Source organism: Parasteatoda tepidariorum, chromosome 8, assembly GCF_982258835.1.
Source record: "Parasteatoda tepidariorum strain Cologne lab strain chromosome 8, Ptep-v5.0, whole genome shotgun sequence".
Lineage (NCBI taxonomy): Eukaryota > Metazoa > Arthropoda > Arachnida > Araneae > Theridiidae > Parasteatoda > Parasteatoda tepidariorum.
In genome coordinates, this window is record NC_141762.1 from 57,033,045 (window position 1) to 57,051,570 (window position 18,526).

The following is an 18,526-nucleotide window of genomic DNA, read 5'->3' on the forward strand; positions in this document are numbered from 1 at the left end:
TGGATGAATGAATGGATGTATGAATGAGTCCGCCTTATAAACAGGTGTGACGTATGATGTGGCAGAAGTCGAATTCTTGGCCATAGATGGCGCCACTGAAAAACAAGAATCGCACACTCTGCCTTAAATTTGCTCGGTTTCACCAAGCAGGCTTGCCCGTGTGGCAAGTGGCATTAGTACCAACCAACCAACAAAATCTATTTATATGAAAGTAGTCAAAAAATGAGAATTATTAAATCTCTGAAAAATATATTGCTTGCAATTACCTTTAAAAAAAGCAATAGAGTAGTATATTTATGTTTTTTCTTTTTCAGAAAATATTGTACCCATATTTCTAACATTAAACCAGTTTCTAATGAATTACGAAGTGGCAAAAAATTCTGAAATAATTTGCCAACTGGCCACTTTTATGTTAGTAGAATATAGGCTTTTGACTGCACGTGTTTAGGACAAACCAATTACTTAAATAATTTATTTTAAGAAGCATCTATCTTACTTTAATCACATATGGGTATTTTCGAAAAAAATATGGCAGTTATAATTTGATAAGAAACCAGTTTCATATGGATCCCGCCTTGCAAAACAATGATATACTTATGTTTTAGTAAATCTGTTTTTGTAAAATTTAGCGTTGCAAAATATTATGAAAATTTCGAAATGCTCATAATTTTGCGCATTGTGGACTAAAGATTTGTTAAAAAAAAAATATTTCAAAGAGCAAAAATTAAAAAAAAAAAAAAAAAAAAAAACAAGTTGCCCACTTTTACGGTGGGCCTTGAGACATTTTTAAAAAATGTCAATAAATATTTCTGGGCGTATACGCGTATTTTCAGAAAATATTACATGCATATTTTATTACGAAATCAGTTTCAAATTAATCACATGTTGGTAAAAAAGTGTTTAAAAAAAACGCAAAGCGCGCGCCTTTTGTTAAGCACTATAGAGAGTGATTATAAAATCATGAAACAAACTTCGAGAGGGGACTAGGGCTTACTAGAACAATTATTGTATTGGAATGTATAAGAGGAAGTGACGCCTTTAGGCACAATAAAACGACACATTAACTAAAACATACTTAACGACGATATTTTTATACTTACCGACCTCATACTTAATGATTCCGTGCAAAAAATGTCGAAATTGTTGAAGGAAATTGCATCCACTAACGGCCATGCTTGCTTGGCAACGTGATTGACTGACTTTGTCAGTTATAATTGGATCTTTTTGAAACAGGTGGTACCGGAATTGCTCCATGGAGTTTAGATTGGCGTTTTCAATCAAATGTGATTTCAGCATGATGGTGTGCCAACCCATTTCAGTATAGAAGCAATTATCTGGATGTTACTTTTGGGCTACTTGGGGTGGGCCAGTCCGATGGCCACCCACCACGATAGCTTTATAGAGTCTCGATTTTTTACTATAGGGATGCTTGAAGGCCCTCATTTTCAAGAATCCATTGAAAAACTCGTCATTTGACTTTCCTGTGCTGCTGCACGCATTCGTCAAAATCCTGGCGTATTTGAATCTGTTCGCCAGTCACTCCACCAATACTGTTAAGGTGGTAAGGTGAGTGAGGTGCCCCAGATTCGAATCCCAGCGATGACTGGTTGTTACTCTCTCTGCCTCTGACTCGCTCCGACCACAGTGCTAACGCAAAATATCCTCAGTGGTTAACGGATCATGGGTTGGAATTCTCTTACCATCTGGATAACCATGGAAGGTTTTCGTGGTTTTAGTTCCCATGCAACAAAAAAAAACGAGAATTAGTTCCGTCAAGAAATGTCCTCCACGAAGGCTAGTTTGTCCCGATGAAGGATCCAGCAGTTCCCTGTCTTCTGGTTTTGGTTCAAAATTACTACCAAGGATTTAAGACCAAGGAGTTGAGCATTGATAGTCGTAAATGCAAAATTGGGTACATGTTTTGAGTATGAGAATTTATAAAAAAATATAGAAAACATTTCTATGAAAAAGACATTTAGCGACGACGTCGTAAATATATATTTTTTTCTTTCATGCATTATTTTTTTGTACTTGTGCCTCAACGCTTCACTTCCACCCACATTGTTTGTTTTAGTGGGCACTAACATGCCTCAAAGTTTTGTCCCTTAATTTCAGTACCACCCTGTAAATACTTTGTATTCCACTTGTTTCCGATTAAATTAGTTTTCTTTAATGTTTGAGTTTCTTTGATGTCATCCCCTGCAGAGGATCAAAATTGAGATGATATGTCTTCGGATCATCCTCAGGGATCTTTCCCAGATCGTCGCCAATAGCCCATTGTGTAGCTCGAGTGCGACGTAAATAAACTGCAACTTCATTTTGAATTACGAGTAACGAAAAAACCGCGTCACGCATATCAGGCGGAGAATATGATTAGTTGAGAATATTTTCCAGCTTAAAACTCACCAATAAATTTCTCAATTTTTTACTACGGTGATCAGAAGTATGCGAACCGCATTCAATCAGAATGGTCCTATTCGCTAATTTTTACATGCAGCGGGAACTATCTTACTTTCATGACTCTTCTTATGATTCATCAGAAGTGAAAGAGAGAGGGTGGTTTAAACGGACACAGATACGAGGAGGAAAAGGGGTCAAGGGCGAAAAATATTCTCGGGGGAAAAATTTACACGCCAAATTTTCTTTCTACAATTACGATTGCAAGTTCGTGAATTGCATGCAGTGTGAATAGTCCCTCAAGTTGGGGACGTCACATTCTCATTGCGTGGCTTTAAGGCATCATTCTCATTTAACTGAAAAATATGCTGACGCGAATTCGTAGATAAGTAAACTGAATCAGAGTTTTTTGAGAGTAAATATATACCTTCTGCTTATTTTTACTGGAAAAAGTTGTTGCATGCGGAAAAAATCTCACTGCCGTCCTGCAGTGGACTGATCTTAAAGACACGGTTCCCTGCTGATCACCAAAGTCAAGCATTACTGGCTGCTGTCAGTGTGCGGGTGGGTGACCACTTGGATTAGTCTGCGTAGGGACAGAGGGTGTGCGGTATTGGTCCTTGCTGAACTGTTCTACCGTAAAGTGCTCGACCTCGCGTGCAGTTCGCCGGGCTACCGAAGAGGGGATGCCATCCCCTCTGCAGAGGATCAAAATTGTGATGGCATGTCTTCAGATCATCCTTAGGGATGCTTCCCAGACACTCGCCAATAGCCCATTGCGCAGCTCTAGTGCGACGTGAATGAAGTGCCACAACTGCAACAACAAATCTCACAGCAACTAATTGTCCGCCTGTGAGTGTTTTTGAACTACATGCTCGTTCATGCGCATTTATGCGTGATTTCATTGCATGCGAATCTCATGATCCAAGAAAATTATGGATCATTCTTACTGTAGGCAATTCGCACATCAAGGTGATTTACGTATGCTCATGCTGTTTATCTAAAAGACATTTACACTGGATTGAAAAAAAATCCGGAGTGCAAATTAGGAGATCTGAACGAAAAATAGTTTGGCCGATGTTTTTGTGAGTGACGAGTAATGTTTCCAGAGAGTGTCAGTTGTCTTTTATACGTAGTCGAATGTTTCTGCACATTTTGCATGAGCGCCAAGAAAAATAGCGTCCAGTGTTCGTGTTTTTTTAACTGTCCTAACTTACGGAGCATTCTCGCTGCTCTCATCATCCTGCTGCTGCCATCACCGTTAAGAGGGAGCGTCAGATTTGTGAGTGTTTTTGGGGTGTACCAATAAGGTTCTCACACTGTTTCTGCTTTATATATCAAGGTACCAATTAAGTAAGTATTCATGCAAAAATAAAAATCCCGATTCAAGAACATTTCGCAGTAATTTTTTATTTCTCCTATCTGGTACTCATTTTCTTTCGGTGGTATTCGGAAATGCGTTATTTATACACAGTGAAAATAGCCCTTAAGATAATCCATTTAACTAACTTTTTTCCCATGTCCAAAAATGTCCAGAAATAGTCTCGCGGTAATATTTCCGTCACAATCCAATCCCAAAACAAAACAGCCTTGTCCTGTGCATGGCGGGAAAAATAATTAATTAAAAATGCTTTTTTAGTTTTCCTAATCAAGTTTTTATAGTTTCAAAACAGGTGAAACTTGCCATTTATTTTTCCATTTTGTTTGGTTAGAAAATGTCTTTTCTTTACTTTTGTTTAGGATATTTTCTAAGTTGTATTTATTGTTTTGTTAAATAAAAAAGTAAAACTGTTCTAAGATGAGGTGTCAAATCTGTCAATGTAAACCTTCATTGTGATTATAGTACAATGGTCAAGGTATAAACATAGTAAATAATCATTTACTTATTTTTAACAAAGGAATTTACAGTTGTTTTAGCAAATGAAGAAAACTGTTTGAATTTTGTAGTGAGATGCCTCAGAACATAGACTTTATAACCACCATACATGTGCATATAGTGGCAAAATTGTGTGGTTATTTAGCAGCTATTAGTAAATAAATTTTTTTCTGCTGTGGAGTTACTAATAATAATGACCAGTTTTCCATCTCTCAATTGTGTGTACACTTAAGAAATTGGTGTTAATTTATTATTTGTAAGTTTTTTTTTGTTGTCAAAATTTGCATGGAAATTTTAGTAAGTCAAAGGAAGCGTGTTCTGAATTTCTGAAACATTTTATATGTTTATATTGTTAAAAGGCTATTTAAAGCTTGGAGAATAATATTTTAGTCTAACAGCAGTATGAAGATCATATAACTTAGTATTGGATGTAAAAGTAATTATTTTTTATTGAGTCAGACATGGAAAAGTAGGAGAAAATCAAGCTTTTTTTTTTAAAAAGCCTCTGAAACCAAACAGATAAATTTATTTACGTAAAACTTATTAATTGAATTGTGTTATATTCATAAAATCTATATAGATTAAGCAAGAAGCATACATATTCTATTTTGCTTGTGATTTTGATATAAATCTTTGTCGATGCTCTGGTAAATATGTAATCGCTCAATAAATAGATAGAAGTGGACTGTAAATTGCACAAAATTTATTTCTTATCATTTGGAAAAGAGCTTTTCTTGTATCTCTTCTCGCTAACTCTCTCTCTGTAATTTAGATAAGTAAAAAACGGAGTAACAGCTATTAAAAAAACTGAAGTTGTTAAAAGAGACATAGAAAAAACATTGTCTTAATCCTTAAAACAAAACTTCAATGATAAAAATAATATTTTCTGGAAAAAACTATCCATAAAGCATTAAAAAAGTTAATGTATCAGAAATGTTTTTTAAAATGCTGCATTATTATAAAAATACCCATAACAGAAAGAAATGAAAAAAAGAAAGGAAAATAGTTGAAGTTTTGCAGTAATAGTAATATGAAATCGAATTTCTAGAAATTACAACTTCAGCTTTTGAGTTAAGTTATTGACCTAATGTCATTTTTTAAAATCTTCCAATTATAAATGTTCATTGAATTGTTTTTGAGTTTGAGAATCTTCTAACTTGTTTAATAGTTAGCATTAAATAAAAGTGCTGTTCATTAATCAAACATTTTTTCGGAATGCTCTGATAATATTTACAGGGATGCTACGCCTGCGCCATTTGCGACAAACTGAGACAAAACGGCATAACTGCGCCATTTTGCGACATTCAGCTCAGTTTCTGCCAAAGCTGCGCCATTCTGAGACAAAACGTCCAAAATTTGGCAAACCTGAATTCAGTTTCAAATATTAATCCGCATTGCCGTGAGTCATTGGAGATCATTTTGCCGTTCACGTCTCCAAGGGATGAAAGACTTCCACGAAAAAGCGCTTTTTTCTCCCAATTTTTAAAATTTTCGACCATGTTCCAAAAACTAAAATTTTTAGGGAGTCCAATTAGAGAAACCCAAGCCGCCGGAACGATAGTCGGATTCCCGCGACTTCCGCTATAGAGTGGAAAGGAGTCTAAAGTGTTTCGTTTCGACCACCGATATATGATTTTTTTTTTTCGTTTGGCTGATTTTCGGAATTTTAAATATTAGGAATTGCGCTGGAATATGCTAAAATCGCGATTTTTAATCAGACGATTTTAATATCAATCATCGATTTTCGTATTTAACTTATTTAAAACTTATGTGTTGCGACTTTTTTTACGCTGTTTAAAAATCGTACTAGCAATTCCTATTCACTCAATTTAAAAATTCAATATCGCGATCTGTATTCCCGCGAGTTTAAAATCCAACGTCGCGATTCGTATTCACGCATTTTTAAATCCAATATTGCGATTCGTTATCACGCAGTTGTAATATCAGATCCCGTTTTTCGTATTTGTACGCTATTTAAAAATTACTCATTGCGATTCGTATTCACGTGATCTAAAAATTATTCATCGTGATTCTTATTTACGCAATTTAAAAATTCAATATCGCTATTTGTATTTTCGCGTTTTTAAAATCCAACAGCGCTATTCTTATTCACGTGATTTTAAAATTTAAAATCGTGATTCATATTCACGCGATTTTAAAATCCGAAATAGTGATTCATATTGACGCGATTTTAAAATCCAATATCGTGATTTGTGTTTTTTAAATCCAGCTGCGCGATTCATATTCAAGTGATTCATATTCACGCGATTTTAAAATCCAATATCGTGATTTGCATTTTCGTGTTTTTAAAATCCAACAGCGTGATTCATATTCACATGATTTTATAATCCAAAATCGCGATTCATATTCACGCGATTTTAAAATCCAACCGCACGATTCATATTCACGTGATTTTAAAATCCGATATCGTGATTCATATTCACTTGATTTTAAAATCAAAAATCGCGATTCATGTTAATTCGATTTTAAAATCCAATATCGTGATTCATATTCACGCGATTTTGAAATCCAATATCGCGATTCATATTCACGCGATTTTAAAATCCAAAATTCGCGATTCATATTCACGCTATTTTAAAATCCAATATCGTGATTCATATTCACACGATTTTGTAATTCAATATCGCGATTCATATTCACGCGATTTTAAAACCCAAAATCGCAATTCATATTCACGCAATTTTAAAATCCAGTTGCACGATTCTAGAAAGAAGTAGAATTAAGTTTTTTCTTGAATTAGTTACTGTAAAGATGTGATATATTTTTCTACAGTTGTTGCATTTAAACAATTACTAAGTGCATTCATAATCACATTTTATGATTGTATATTTAGCTATACAAATTAAAAGAACATAGTCAACTAACTAATCTTGTGAATGCAAGAAAGTACAATCTACTAGTCAATGCCAATAAACTAAAAAGTTTACTTTTATTCTTAATAAAGGATGCAAGTCATTTTAGAAAGAAAATTATATTTATATGTGTCTTTTTAAATTGTTTATAATAGTTTTTAAATATTTCTGTTTTGATATAAAAATGTATATATGCTAATTTTTGGCTATTAAGTGCTCCCTAAAATTTTCTTGAAAAATTCCGACCTAAAATATTTCAAAATTTCACTGCACCTCCTGAATTCTATCAAAGAGTGTTTTTTTTGTGTTATTTGCATTTTCTTAAACTCTCATTATTTAATTACTGAATTTCTCTTTTAATTATTGAAATCTGTAGACCTTTCATTGTAACTGAATAGTTATATATTTTGAGATGAAATTTGAAATAAAATGGGTATTTTCCCTTTTGAATTACTGAAACTAAATAGATATTTCTTTTTAGAAAGTTAACACCATTATATTTTAAAAAATAAGAAAGTTAAAATTTACTTTGTAAAATTCTGGAACAGATACTATTCATTGGCATAAATGATAAATGCAATATATATGAAAACAACAGAGTCCATAAAACAATTTTGTGGACTCTTATAATCAATCATATGCAGGTTTTTTAAAATCCTAGCAATAGTGAATGTGTGTATAATTGTAGTACTCCTAGTATGCTATTAATGGTTTTATGGATCCTGAAAATTATCTTTATATTGTTATCCTGATTAATAATCATTTTAGCTGAGATAAACTGAGTGAAAAAAATAATTTTAGCTGAGACAAACTGAGCCAAAAAGAGATTTTAACTGAGACGAAATGCAATTTCTGGTGAGACAATTTGATATTTTGCGAGTAGCATCCCTGTATTTATTTTAGATTGCCGAATTTTTATTGAGAAATTTAATAATGATCAGTAATGAGTTAAATACAGTTCAACCTTGTTATATCAAAAAAATATATTTCCTCTTGACATTATATATCTGCCTAATGTTAATTTAAATTCCTATGTTATTAGAGTTTCTTCTCAAAACCTTGTTATGTGATTTTTGTCGAAATAGAAATTGTGAAAATAGGAAAATTTTTTTGAAATAGAGAAATAACGAAGTGAGTTTATTGTAAACCAATTCTTTTCTATTTAATGTAAAATTATTTTTGTCCTACTTTTAAAAATTAATTTATCATTGTTGTATTTAGACTTATAGTCAACTATCATTATATACATATTTAATACAGGGTTCCCACGGTCCTTGAGAGTCCTTGAAAGTCCTTGAATTTTTTTTTGCTAAATTTAGGTCCTTGAAAGTGCTTGAAAAACGTCTTAGGTCCTTGAAAAACTTGATAGGTCCTTGAATTTGTCCAATACTGCCGGCAGCTCTCTTTATAAAACACCCGCGGATCTTTCTGTTTTGTTCCCAAGCTCTCTCACGTGGTTTTTAACGTCACCGTTTCTAACCGCCCCTAGCGTCTTGGTGTCTGCCAAGCGCGTGGAGCACAGCAGACAATCAATGCGTTCGGGGCGAGACTCCACTTCATCTTCTGTCACATATGCTTAGATCTTTTTTCTTATCGAAACTGGAATACTCTCGAATTTCGTTACAATATGTACCTTGTAGTTTTCAATAAATTTGCCGTTTTACCATCCGCACTTGTCCTTACGTTTGCGTCATTTCAAAACTTTATTCTAAAGCGTATTCGCAAAGGCACGGCTTCGTATTTGTGTTATGTAGTTTAGACTAGTTATGCCTGGGAAGTGCTATTTTAATCCCCAATGGATGGATAATCAAGCTTATAAAGAATGGATTTTATCGATGCCCGAAAAGAAGTTCAGAGCCAAGTGCCGATTATGCATGAAGGAGATCGATATCGCGAAAATGGAAGAATCTGCTCTGAAATCACACATCAAAGAAAGGTAAAACAAAAAAGCAGTCTCATGCCCTGAGTTCTCTTTTTCCAAAGACATGAACATCTAATTCATCTGGTGTAAATACTCCTTCAGCATCGTGTGCCCCATGTGAAACAGAAACTTTAGTGGCCGAGGTAACATTGTCTTCTTATCTGGTCAAAAGGAATGTGCTTGATGCTGAAATTCTCTGGAGTCTGAAGTGCATCACTAGTAATTATTCATGTAACTCCTGTGAAGGGATTAGTAAATTGTTCTCCAAAATGTTTGCTGATAGCTGTATAGCGAGACAATTTTTTTGTAGTGCCACAAAGTGAGCCTATTTGGACTCCTTTGGATTGGCACTAAACTTCAAAGGGATTCTTATAAATGAGCTGAAGAATGTTGATTGCTACACTGTACTCTTTGATGAGACGTTAAATCAGTCTCTACAATCTAAGCAGATTGACATTATGGTAATAAATTGATAATAAAGTTTGCACTAAGTATCTTACCTCCCAATTTATGGGTCATGGAACTGCAGAAAATATTTTGTCCTCTTTTTACAAATGCATGGATGATGGTTAAAAGCTCTCTAAAATACTTCAATTATCCATGGATGGACCCTATGTCAATTGAAAATTCTATTAGAAGCTTCAGTGTGAATTAAAAGAGAAATATTCCCACCAGGTCATATTCATTGGCAGTTGTGGATTACACATAACGAATAATGCTTTTAAACATGGTGAAAATGGGATACGTTCCTTCTAATTTTTATTTTCAGAAAGAATTGTTGCTGCATAACATTTAGAGAAGGTTGTGTAAATTATGGATTAATAATTTCAGAAACGATGTTTAATAGAGGAGAGGAGGGGGTTATGGAATAGTCATGAAATGTGGAATACCTAAGATTTAGCTCTGTCTTTCATGCAGCCTTCACATGGAAATACACAGGATTAAAGGATTTCACCATTAACACCTCATTACCAATAGTTATAGATTGTGCTGAAAATGATTTTGTGAATTAATATGTAAAACCAGTAGGGTTGTTTTTAAAGAAATATAAATTTTAGTCCATAATACATATACTCTCTTCTCTCTATATAGGCAAAGCATTTAGGTATTATATTTGAAATTAATTATTGCCATAACAAGCATTGTTGCTTCTAGTAAAATAGAAGAGAATAATTTTTAAAATTGGTCTTAGATTAAGGTCCTTGAAAATTTTGTTGAGGTCCTTGAAAAGTCCTGGAAAGTCCTTGAATTTCAATCTCATCATAGAGTGGGAACCCTGTAATAGTAGTTATTATGCTTAATGACTCTACTTTTTAGAGTAATATTTTAACATATATTTTTTTACTTTTTAGAACATGTTTAGTTCTGAACTTGTTATTTCTAAAGCTTGCTATCTCGAATTTTTTTTTGCTTCTCTTCCAACTTTGAGGTATTGAGAGTATACTGTATTCTATTTTTCTATTTGTAGATGTAAATTCTATAACAGAAAAAAGAAAAAAAGGACATGGGTAAAGAATTTGTGGAAGGATGGAACATAGTACAGATATTAGGGGAAGGTGCTTATGGGGAGTATGTTTTTTCATATTATTTTTATAAACCTTTTTGAATATAGGTACAGAGTTGTATGAAATAAAAAGCTTTCTGTATGTATCAAAATCAAAAATCAAATTGGATCAAAAGCTTTCTGCAACATGGCACAGTTATTGATGTAGCAAAGAATACCAATTTTTACCTAACACTCTGCTGAAAAAGAATTAAATTTTTTTTTTTATAAATTAAAAAATGAAGAGCTACAAATCTTAGAAAAGAAAAGATGATTCTTATGGCTCAGTTTGTTGAACAGCAAAATCTCTAAATCTAGGGCTTGCATTGAACATTCACCACCTTGCCAAATGCAATAAAATTGCTTATTTGTTGAAACAAATTGTGTTTTGGCGAATGATTTTTTCTACTGAAAAGAAAAATATATATTCCCCTTGATTCTAAAAATAATGTTAAAAGGAATTTTTCTGAACTAATCCTGTATTTTTTATTGGATTATAGTAATTTCTGTTAGATGCATCACATAACCAATTCGAATTATGTTAAATTCAGATAATGTTAGTAACAAGAGAGATAATATAAGCCTGAAAGAAACTTCTGTAAAATATGAATTAACATGTTCTTTGCCAAACCACATGATATCGCAACATGAAATTGTTTCCTACAGTTGGTGTTATAAAACAATTGGATGATTATAGCAAAATGCATATAATCATCCAACTATATATGCATAAAATATATTTTCTCATGAGAATAACATGAACACATTGTTTATTAAAATGAACTTATTGTAAAATTTAATAACTAAATAAAAAAAATTCAACTTTGATTTTATCTTCATAGATTACTACTCTTCAATGATATAAATGTTATAGTATATTATCTGCACTCGGTTGGCAATGAACGGGTTAGCCTCCCTCCCCCTTCTCCAAATTCTACAAAAAACCTGCAAAACCTGCTGTATAAAAATAAAGTAGAATTAAAGGATTTAAATAATTACTTATCTTCTACTGCAATCCTTTTTTTCTGAATGATTACGATCGCAACAGTAAGAAAACAAGTTAGAGTAAAAATTCTTTTATTTAAAAATAAAAGACTTAGAGAATGATGTTTATTTTAAAATTAAACATTATTCAAAAAATGGAATCTTAAAAAAAAAAAAAAAAAAGCATCAAATGTTACTTTATGTTTATCCTTATATTTCTGCTCTAGTCTAGAAGTTATCAAAAATTCCTACCAACCTATTCCTATTTCTTTTCCACAAAGATGATAAAATATCTAAATTTTTTATTTTCTTTCCCATTCATTGCTCATTTATTCCTTCCCAACTATAAAATGATTCTTTTTCTATGAAAAAAAAATCATAAAAAAATGCTATGATTTGTTTTTGGCTGAGACTTTTGAAATTCGGGTTATACTTTTGATATTTTTTTCTAATATATTGACTAATAAATTGAAGTTCTCAGTGCAGATTCTAAAAATTTGATTTCCTTTTATACGAAATGCAAGTCAATGATGATTTTCTTAATTATTACTTAGTCAAGGCTTCAGAAACAATGAATGGACTCTGATTGGAATTTTTGTTTAAATTCTTTTAAAGATTTTAAAATGAACTGTTTAACTTTAAGACTCAGTGCATGCCCACATTTAGATTCAACAACTCCGTGACTATATTTCAAGTCTTTATGAATTGAATTTTTTTATCCAATTTTAATGTTCACGTATTTCATATTTTGGGTACATTTTATTTATTCTAACATCATATATTAGAAATATATCCAAAAGAAAAATCAGTGTATCAAATATTGTCAATATTCAATTCTATAAAATTTCATTTTTTCTTTTTTCTTTCTTTTTGGTTTGGAAAAACAAATGAAATTAAATCCTAACTGTTGTAATTTATCTTTTGCTCTATTGTGTAATGTATTGAAGCATTAGAAGATTATTATGATGAAATTAAATTTGTTACAGGCAAAAGGAATTTTTAAGAGATTTTAAAGTGCTTATATGATAATTTCTATCATACAATTTAATTTTGTATATCTAGTTTTAGCTTTGTAAATTTAATCTATAAGTTATATTTTAAATATTTATTCTTTGAACTAAATTTACTTATAAATTGCATATAAATTCTTTCAGGGTTCAACTTGTTATGAATATGAGTACTAAAGAAGTAGTGGCTGTGAAAAAACTTGATACAAGGAAAGAAGCAGGCGCTGCAAATAATATTCAAAAAGAGGTAATACTCATAATGTTACAAATTCAATTTGTGAAATCATAATTTTTAAAGCATTTGATCATTATAATATTTTTTTTAATAAAAGCTTTATACAAATTAATATTGTCTGTTTAAATGAATTCTGCATTTGCAACAATTTCTGTTTGTAGAATCCTATTGTGTTTACTCCGTAACTTAAAAGAAAATATTCAAAAGAATTCACATGATTAAATTTTTTCTCTTAAGCATCTGTTATATACCTTTCTCATAAGCTTAGATCCAATAATTTTTAAAGAGCACAGTTCATTGGCAGTTCTAAATAATAGGAATTATATTTCATTTGTAGACAACTTCAAGTCTGGTTTAGATTCATAGCATTTTTTGTAATGTAATAATGTTTAAAATTATATTTTTTCATTTTTGAAGGTTTTTAAACCATAAAAAAACCTTTTTTTTAATATTTGATTATTAAAATTTTACTAAGTTTTAAATATTAATGAGGAATTGAATAGTGTGGAAACTATAGAATGATATTGCTAAATCTGTCTGATTTCTGAAAAATATAAATATATCAAAGCTATCTAAAAAATATTGATATTTTCAAGGCAGTCTTGTAATAAATATTTTATGCATTTGGAATCATTGTATGTAAAGCTCATGAAAAATAAAATTATGACTGGTTCTAGAAAAATATCCTTAAATTATGAAATTCAAATAGTAAAGTTCAGTTAAACTGTTCAAAATTCTTGCTTCCTATTAAGAGTAATCTCTTTTTGTTTGCTAAATCCATTTTTAACTGTTCCTTCTCAATATTTTTCATTAGTTGGCATCAGTGCTTTTTCTGATATAACAATCAACTTCTTAACCATATTTGTAAACTTGAAATTGTAAACTTGAAATAAGAAAGATTGATTGAAAAAAAAAAGAATTCAAAATTATTCTTGAGAAAGAGGGAGAAAATTTAAATTCACATTTATTATAAATTAAGATGAGATATATTTTAATTCAAATTATTGTCCTTTAATAAGAAAATAGACGGACAGTCGTTATTTCATTAACTCTTTATAGGTACCTACTATTATTATTCTAGATTCATAGGGCAACCATTTTTTATAAATTATTCTGCTCCATATATAACGATCCAAAATTATTACTTAATTCTCTATGAGAACAATAATAATAGCAATAAACTGTATTAAGTAATATTTGAATCTGTTTGTATAATTAAGAAAAAAAGTTCATGATATAAATTTTTACTTTTAGGTTTTTATTCACCGTAGACTGAATCATGAAAATATAGTTAAATTTTTTGGTCATCGTGAAGAAGAACCTATTCATTACATTTTTCTGGAATATGCAATGGGTGGAGAATTATTTGACAGAATTGGTTAGTGAAATTTTGCAGCTGTTTTTAAAGTATTAAACATTTTTTATAAATTAGCATCTATTAATGAATCTTATTAATTATTTTTTTTAGAGCCTGATGTTGGTATGCCCCATTCAGTTGCACAAAAATATTTTCTTCAAATATTAAATGGTGTAGTAAGTTAAATATATATTTTTTAAATTTTAATTTCTGTGAATAGTTTGTTTAACATATTTTCATATCTATTTTTTAGTTTAATCTATTACAGAACTACTTAATCGTGTTGAGTAGTTAAATTTCCAGATCATGAAAATAGTAGTTTGTTTGATAAGTGTATGTCGGCTTATGAGAGTGTCAAAAGAGTTTTGCTTCGTATGGGAACACAAAACACAAAAAATGGGAATGCCACTCTAATTAACAAATTTCTGAGGCATGTACAGTCCGCAAAAAAAAACGAATCACCCTGAATAACTTTCGTTCTAATGATCGGATTTTCACGAACTAAGTGTCAATCTTAATGGTTCCTGGGGGTGACCTCAAATATGCTAATTAATTAGTGCTAACTATTAATTAAGTTACGAAATCAGACACAAAAACGTGCTTTCTCTGAATAAACATGCATTTTTTTTTACATATTTGGATTTCTTATCTTCAAAATATAGGGGGTAGCCGCAATCTGGGAAATGTGGTCCCCATAGTTTGGTCAGGAGAGCGATTCAAAGTTCGTACCCCTTAATGTTAATTTCGCTTTTTGCGTTTTCAGTCATATTTTCAAAACTAATGAAGCAATTCAAAAAAAATTGCACCTACTCATAAAACTCATTTACCCAAAGATAATTTCATGCAAAAAATAATTTTTAATAATTATTTATTATTTTTTATTATTTAATTAAAGTGATGATGAAAAAATATTGAATTATAAGGTATACATTTTTTTATACCATATTAATCTACATATTTTTCAATTGAAAAATCTAAAGTTTCAACTGTTTTTATTTATTAGAAGTTGAGAAAAATTAAAATTAATTATTTTTAAAAAAATAATTTGGCGACAATGAAGAAATAACCAATTGGGGCGATTAATATTAAAATGTGATAAACTTGGGAGGAACTTGACTTCGCGCGCGTAGCGTAAAATTTCATTCATATTTTTTTCGCTAATAATCGTTTGCTAATCTTTTTATTTTTATTTCTTTCACACTATAAAATACGATGTTTCTTTTTTAGTCATTTAATAATTTATTTGCAATTTAGTAAAGAATTTTGAATAAAAAACACTTTATTCAACAAATGTCTAGTTTTAAAAAAGCGTGCTTCTGATAGAATACACCAGATTGTGCTTATTTAATTTGCTTATTTTTTATTTTTTTTATTTTGTTTTTCAATAACTGATACAATTTCAATAATATACATACGTATGCATAGATTTGGAATAATATATTTATCAATTTCTTGAATATATATTTTATAAATATTAATAAAAATACGTAGTCAACATTTTTAAACATCTCTCACAACATCGCAAATTTCTCAACATCTTATAGGGTAAACTAAACAATGAAGGAACACTTAAGCTTAGCTTGCCTTTAAAAAAAAATCATAAAAATTTCAAAATTTGTAATTTTAGCTAAATGATGGTTTCGACATATTTGTTATTAAATGCAAATTATGTAAAAAAAAGTTAGATAACTTACATAATATTGTTTTAAGCTTTTGGTGGTTTAAATAATAAGTAGTAAGATGACCAAGTGAAGGAACAGTTCTTACCAGTGAATAAACACTAAATTTTCCAGAGAATGAACACTTAATTTTGATAATGTTTGATGCTCGTCAGGAATCCATAGGCCACACAAATGTCTAAAAACAAGATTTTTCTTGGAATTACGACATATAACCATAGTTAATGTGGAAAATTTTACTTTTTTTTCAGTCATGGAATGGAAAGTAAAATATGTTTGAATACATAATTTTAAAAAAATGTTTTTCATTTTTTCTCACAGTTTAATAGTCCGTTCTAAATTATGAATGTTTATCATTGTGTAATCTGATGATGTTTTTATTATTATTATAATTCGATCATTTTTTTGTTTAATCTTTTCCTCATATTTTTTAAGCTTTTTTTAAATCTTTTTAAGTATTTTTTTTCTCTTCGTCATGAGTAATTTATATCTTTTTCTTTTGATTTAACCTTCCTCTTTTTTCCAAATTTTTGGCCAATGTAAATGCATCTTCGAAATTTCTTTTGATTTTCCAGTTCCATTTCTAGAATTCCTCACTGGATAATAAATGAGAAAAAGGAGTTTCGAAGTTTGAGTAAAACCCATCTCTCATTGACTTATATCTAGTAGTTACTTATGAAACCAATCGTTTTTGCAACTAACAATGCCTCAAGAGGACTTATCTCAAAATCGGTTTTCAAGATACTTTCATTATTAATGTTAGTTGTCTCAGCTTCAGAGCCAAAATTTGATTATACAATTGTTCTTTTTGAAATAAATTCTTCAATATTGAGAAAAGCGCAGGCTATTGGATATTTGGGAGATTAAACTTTTCTGTCAATGTTCCTTCAAAAATTTGCAGCATAACTTGTGAGATTTCCTTCTCAAGCTTCTGAAAAAATAGCGCATCGTTATTCTCGAAGCATGTGTTTTGTCGATAAGTTGTCTTGCTCATTAACTCTTGGTGTCTGTTTTGCATGCATTTGTTACAGTCAACGTTTTCTACATCGAATGAAAAAATATCGCATTTCATAAAAGCATTTTAACTTCATCAGTTGATGCCTCAAATCTTATTTAAAAATGGATGTAAAATTTTCTAGACATATTGTTTTACAATTCTTTTGTTTTCAAGATCTAACGAGATTTCCAAGAATTACGTAGAAAACTAAACCAGAAAATTTGTTTTGAGGAACAAAACTTGCTCAGTTTCAAATTGATATGAGATTTATACCTATCCAGAAGAAGCAAAATTAGGAATTTGATTGCATTTTTAATTAGCCATGGGTAGAAACATTTGCAATATATTTGTAAAATGTTGCTGCGGTCATCGTTTCATTTCATGAATAGCTTTTTCCAATGAAATATGTAGCAGGGACTGATTCTGTAATATCTCTACGAATTCTTCTGTTAGGAAAAACTACCAATGGAGGTACTTTTTCTTTCCTAGGTACTTTAGAATATAAATCCTTATAATTTTTAAGGCCGCAGATTTTTCCCGTTTTTGGGCAGTATTCAACTCTTGTTTCATTCGCATTGTAAATGCAATCACTTTATAAAAGGATGCCAGGGCTACTTCCCTCCTAAATATTCTCTGAATTTCTTAAAACCAGTATTTCGAATATTATTCTCTAAGGGAAGTTTTGCCTTTTGAAATTATCTTCGCATTGCACTGAGTTATCGGTGGATGTCACCTTAAAAAAACTTCACCCATTTTTCACCTAGATAATTGTCTTTAAATGGATTTTTCCTACCAGTTCCCGTTAGGACATTAAAGACGACAATAAGATAATAATTTAGCTAATTATTGGCACAAAATCCTGCAAAGATTCCATTCAAGCTTTTATTATTATATTTAGTTGTTATATTTAGTTAATAAACATAGTTTATTAAGGAGTCTAAGGTATGATGTAATAACTAATCACTACATTTATAAAGATAAATAATAAATTAATTATTATTATAATTCTTTAAATAAATTTAGCAATTAAATTTGCATATTTAAATGAAATAGTTATAGGAACTATCCATACAATTAACTGAATTTTAGGAGTCCTCTATGTCGCTGAACTACTAATTATCCAAGTAAAATCATATTTCACACATACTATTCATTCACTGGGAAATCTATTCTCAGTGAAGGAACATGCCTGTTCCTTCACTGGTTAGAAGTTGTTTTTTTTTATTTTTAACATAATTTTGATTTATTATATGACAAAAGGTACAAGAAAATTAAAATTTTTCTTTTATTTTCATTAACTTGAAAAAATCCCAGTAAAGGAACACTTGTTTATACATTGGTTTTTCATTGTTCTGTAATCCAGTTAATAAACACCCCCTAATCTCAGTACTTGCTTATGTTATGATGCTTAAAATAAATAAAACGTAACTTCAATGACCATATTTCGAATTCTTTTTTTCACAATGAAAAGAAAAAGCATTATTATATGCAATTAATTGTAGTTTAAACGGATAACAACAAACACTGACCTTATAATTTTGTCAAAGAAACAAGGCGTTGAACAGATACTAACAAATTCAAAACTTTTTCCAGAGAAGACTCAAAGACCAGATAACTAAATGCATTGTTAAAGGACTTCCTATTGTTAGGTAGTAAG

General features: G+C 30.5%; 1 protein-coding gene across 4 annotated transcripts in view; it reads left to right on the plus strand.

The window, feature by feature from the left end:
• Positions 1–18,526, plus strand: part of LOC107445423 (serine/threonine-protein kinase Chk1) — a 50,104-nt gene that overhangs the window by 12,920 nt on the left and 18,658 nt on the right. The window contains exons 2-6 of one of the 4 annotated variants that reach the window (XM_087150382.1): positions 4,042–4,070; positions 10,536–10,636; positions 12,749–12,848; positions 14,091–14,214; positions 14,305–14,369. In XM_087150382.1, the coding sequence (XP_087006508.1) occupies positions 10,572–10,636; positions 12,749–12,848; positions 14,091–14,214; positions 14,305–14,369 (354 nt within the window). In that variant the 5' untranslated portion in view covers positions 4,042–4,070; positions 10,536–10,571. Of the gene's footprint in view, positions 1–3,541; positions 3,751–3,945; positions 4,254–10,535; positions 10,637–12,748; positions 12,849–14,090; positions 14,215–14,304; positions 14,370–18,526 lie in introns of those variants that run through there. The other 3 variants (XM_071181341.2, XM_087150383.1, XM_071181340.2) reach the window with 3 other exon arrangements.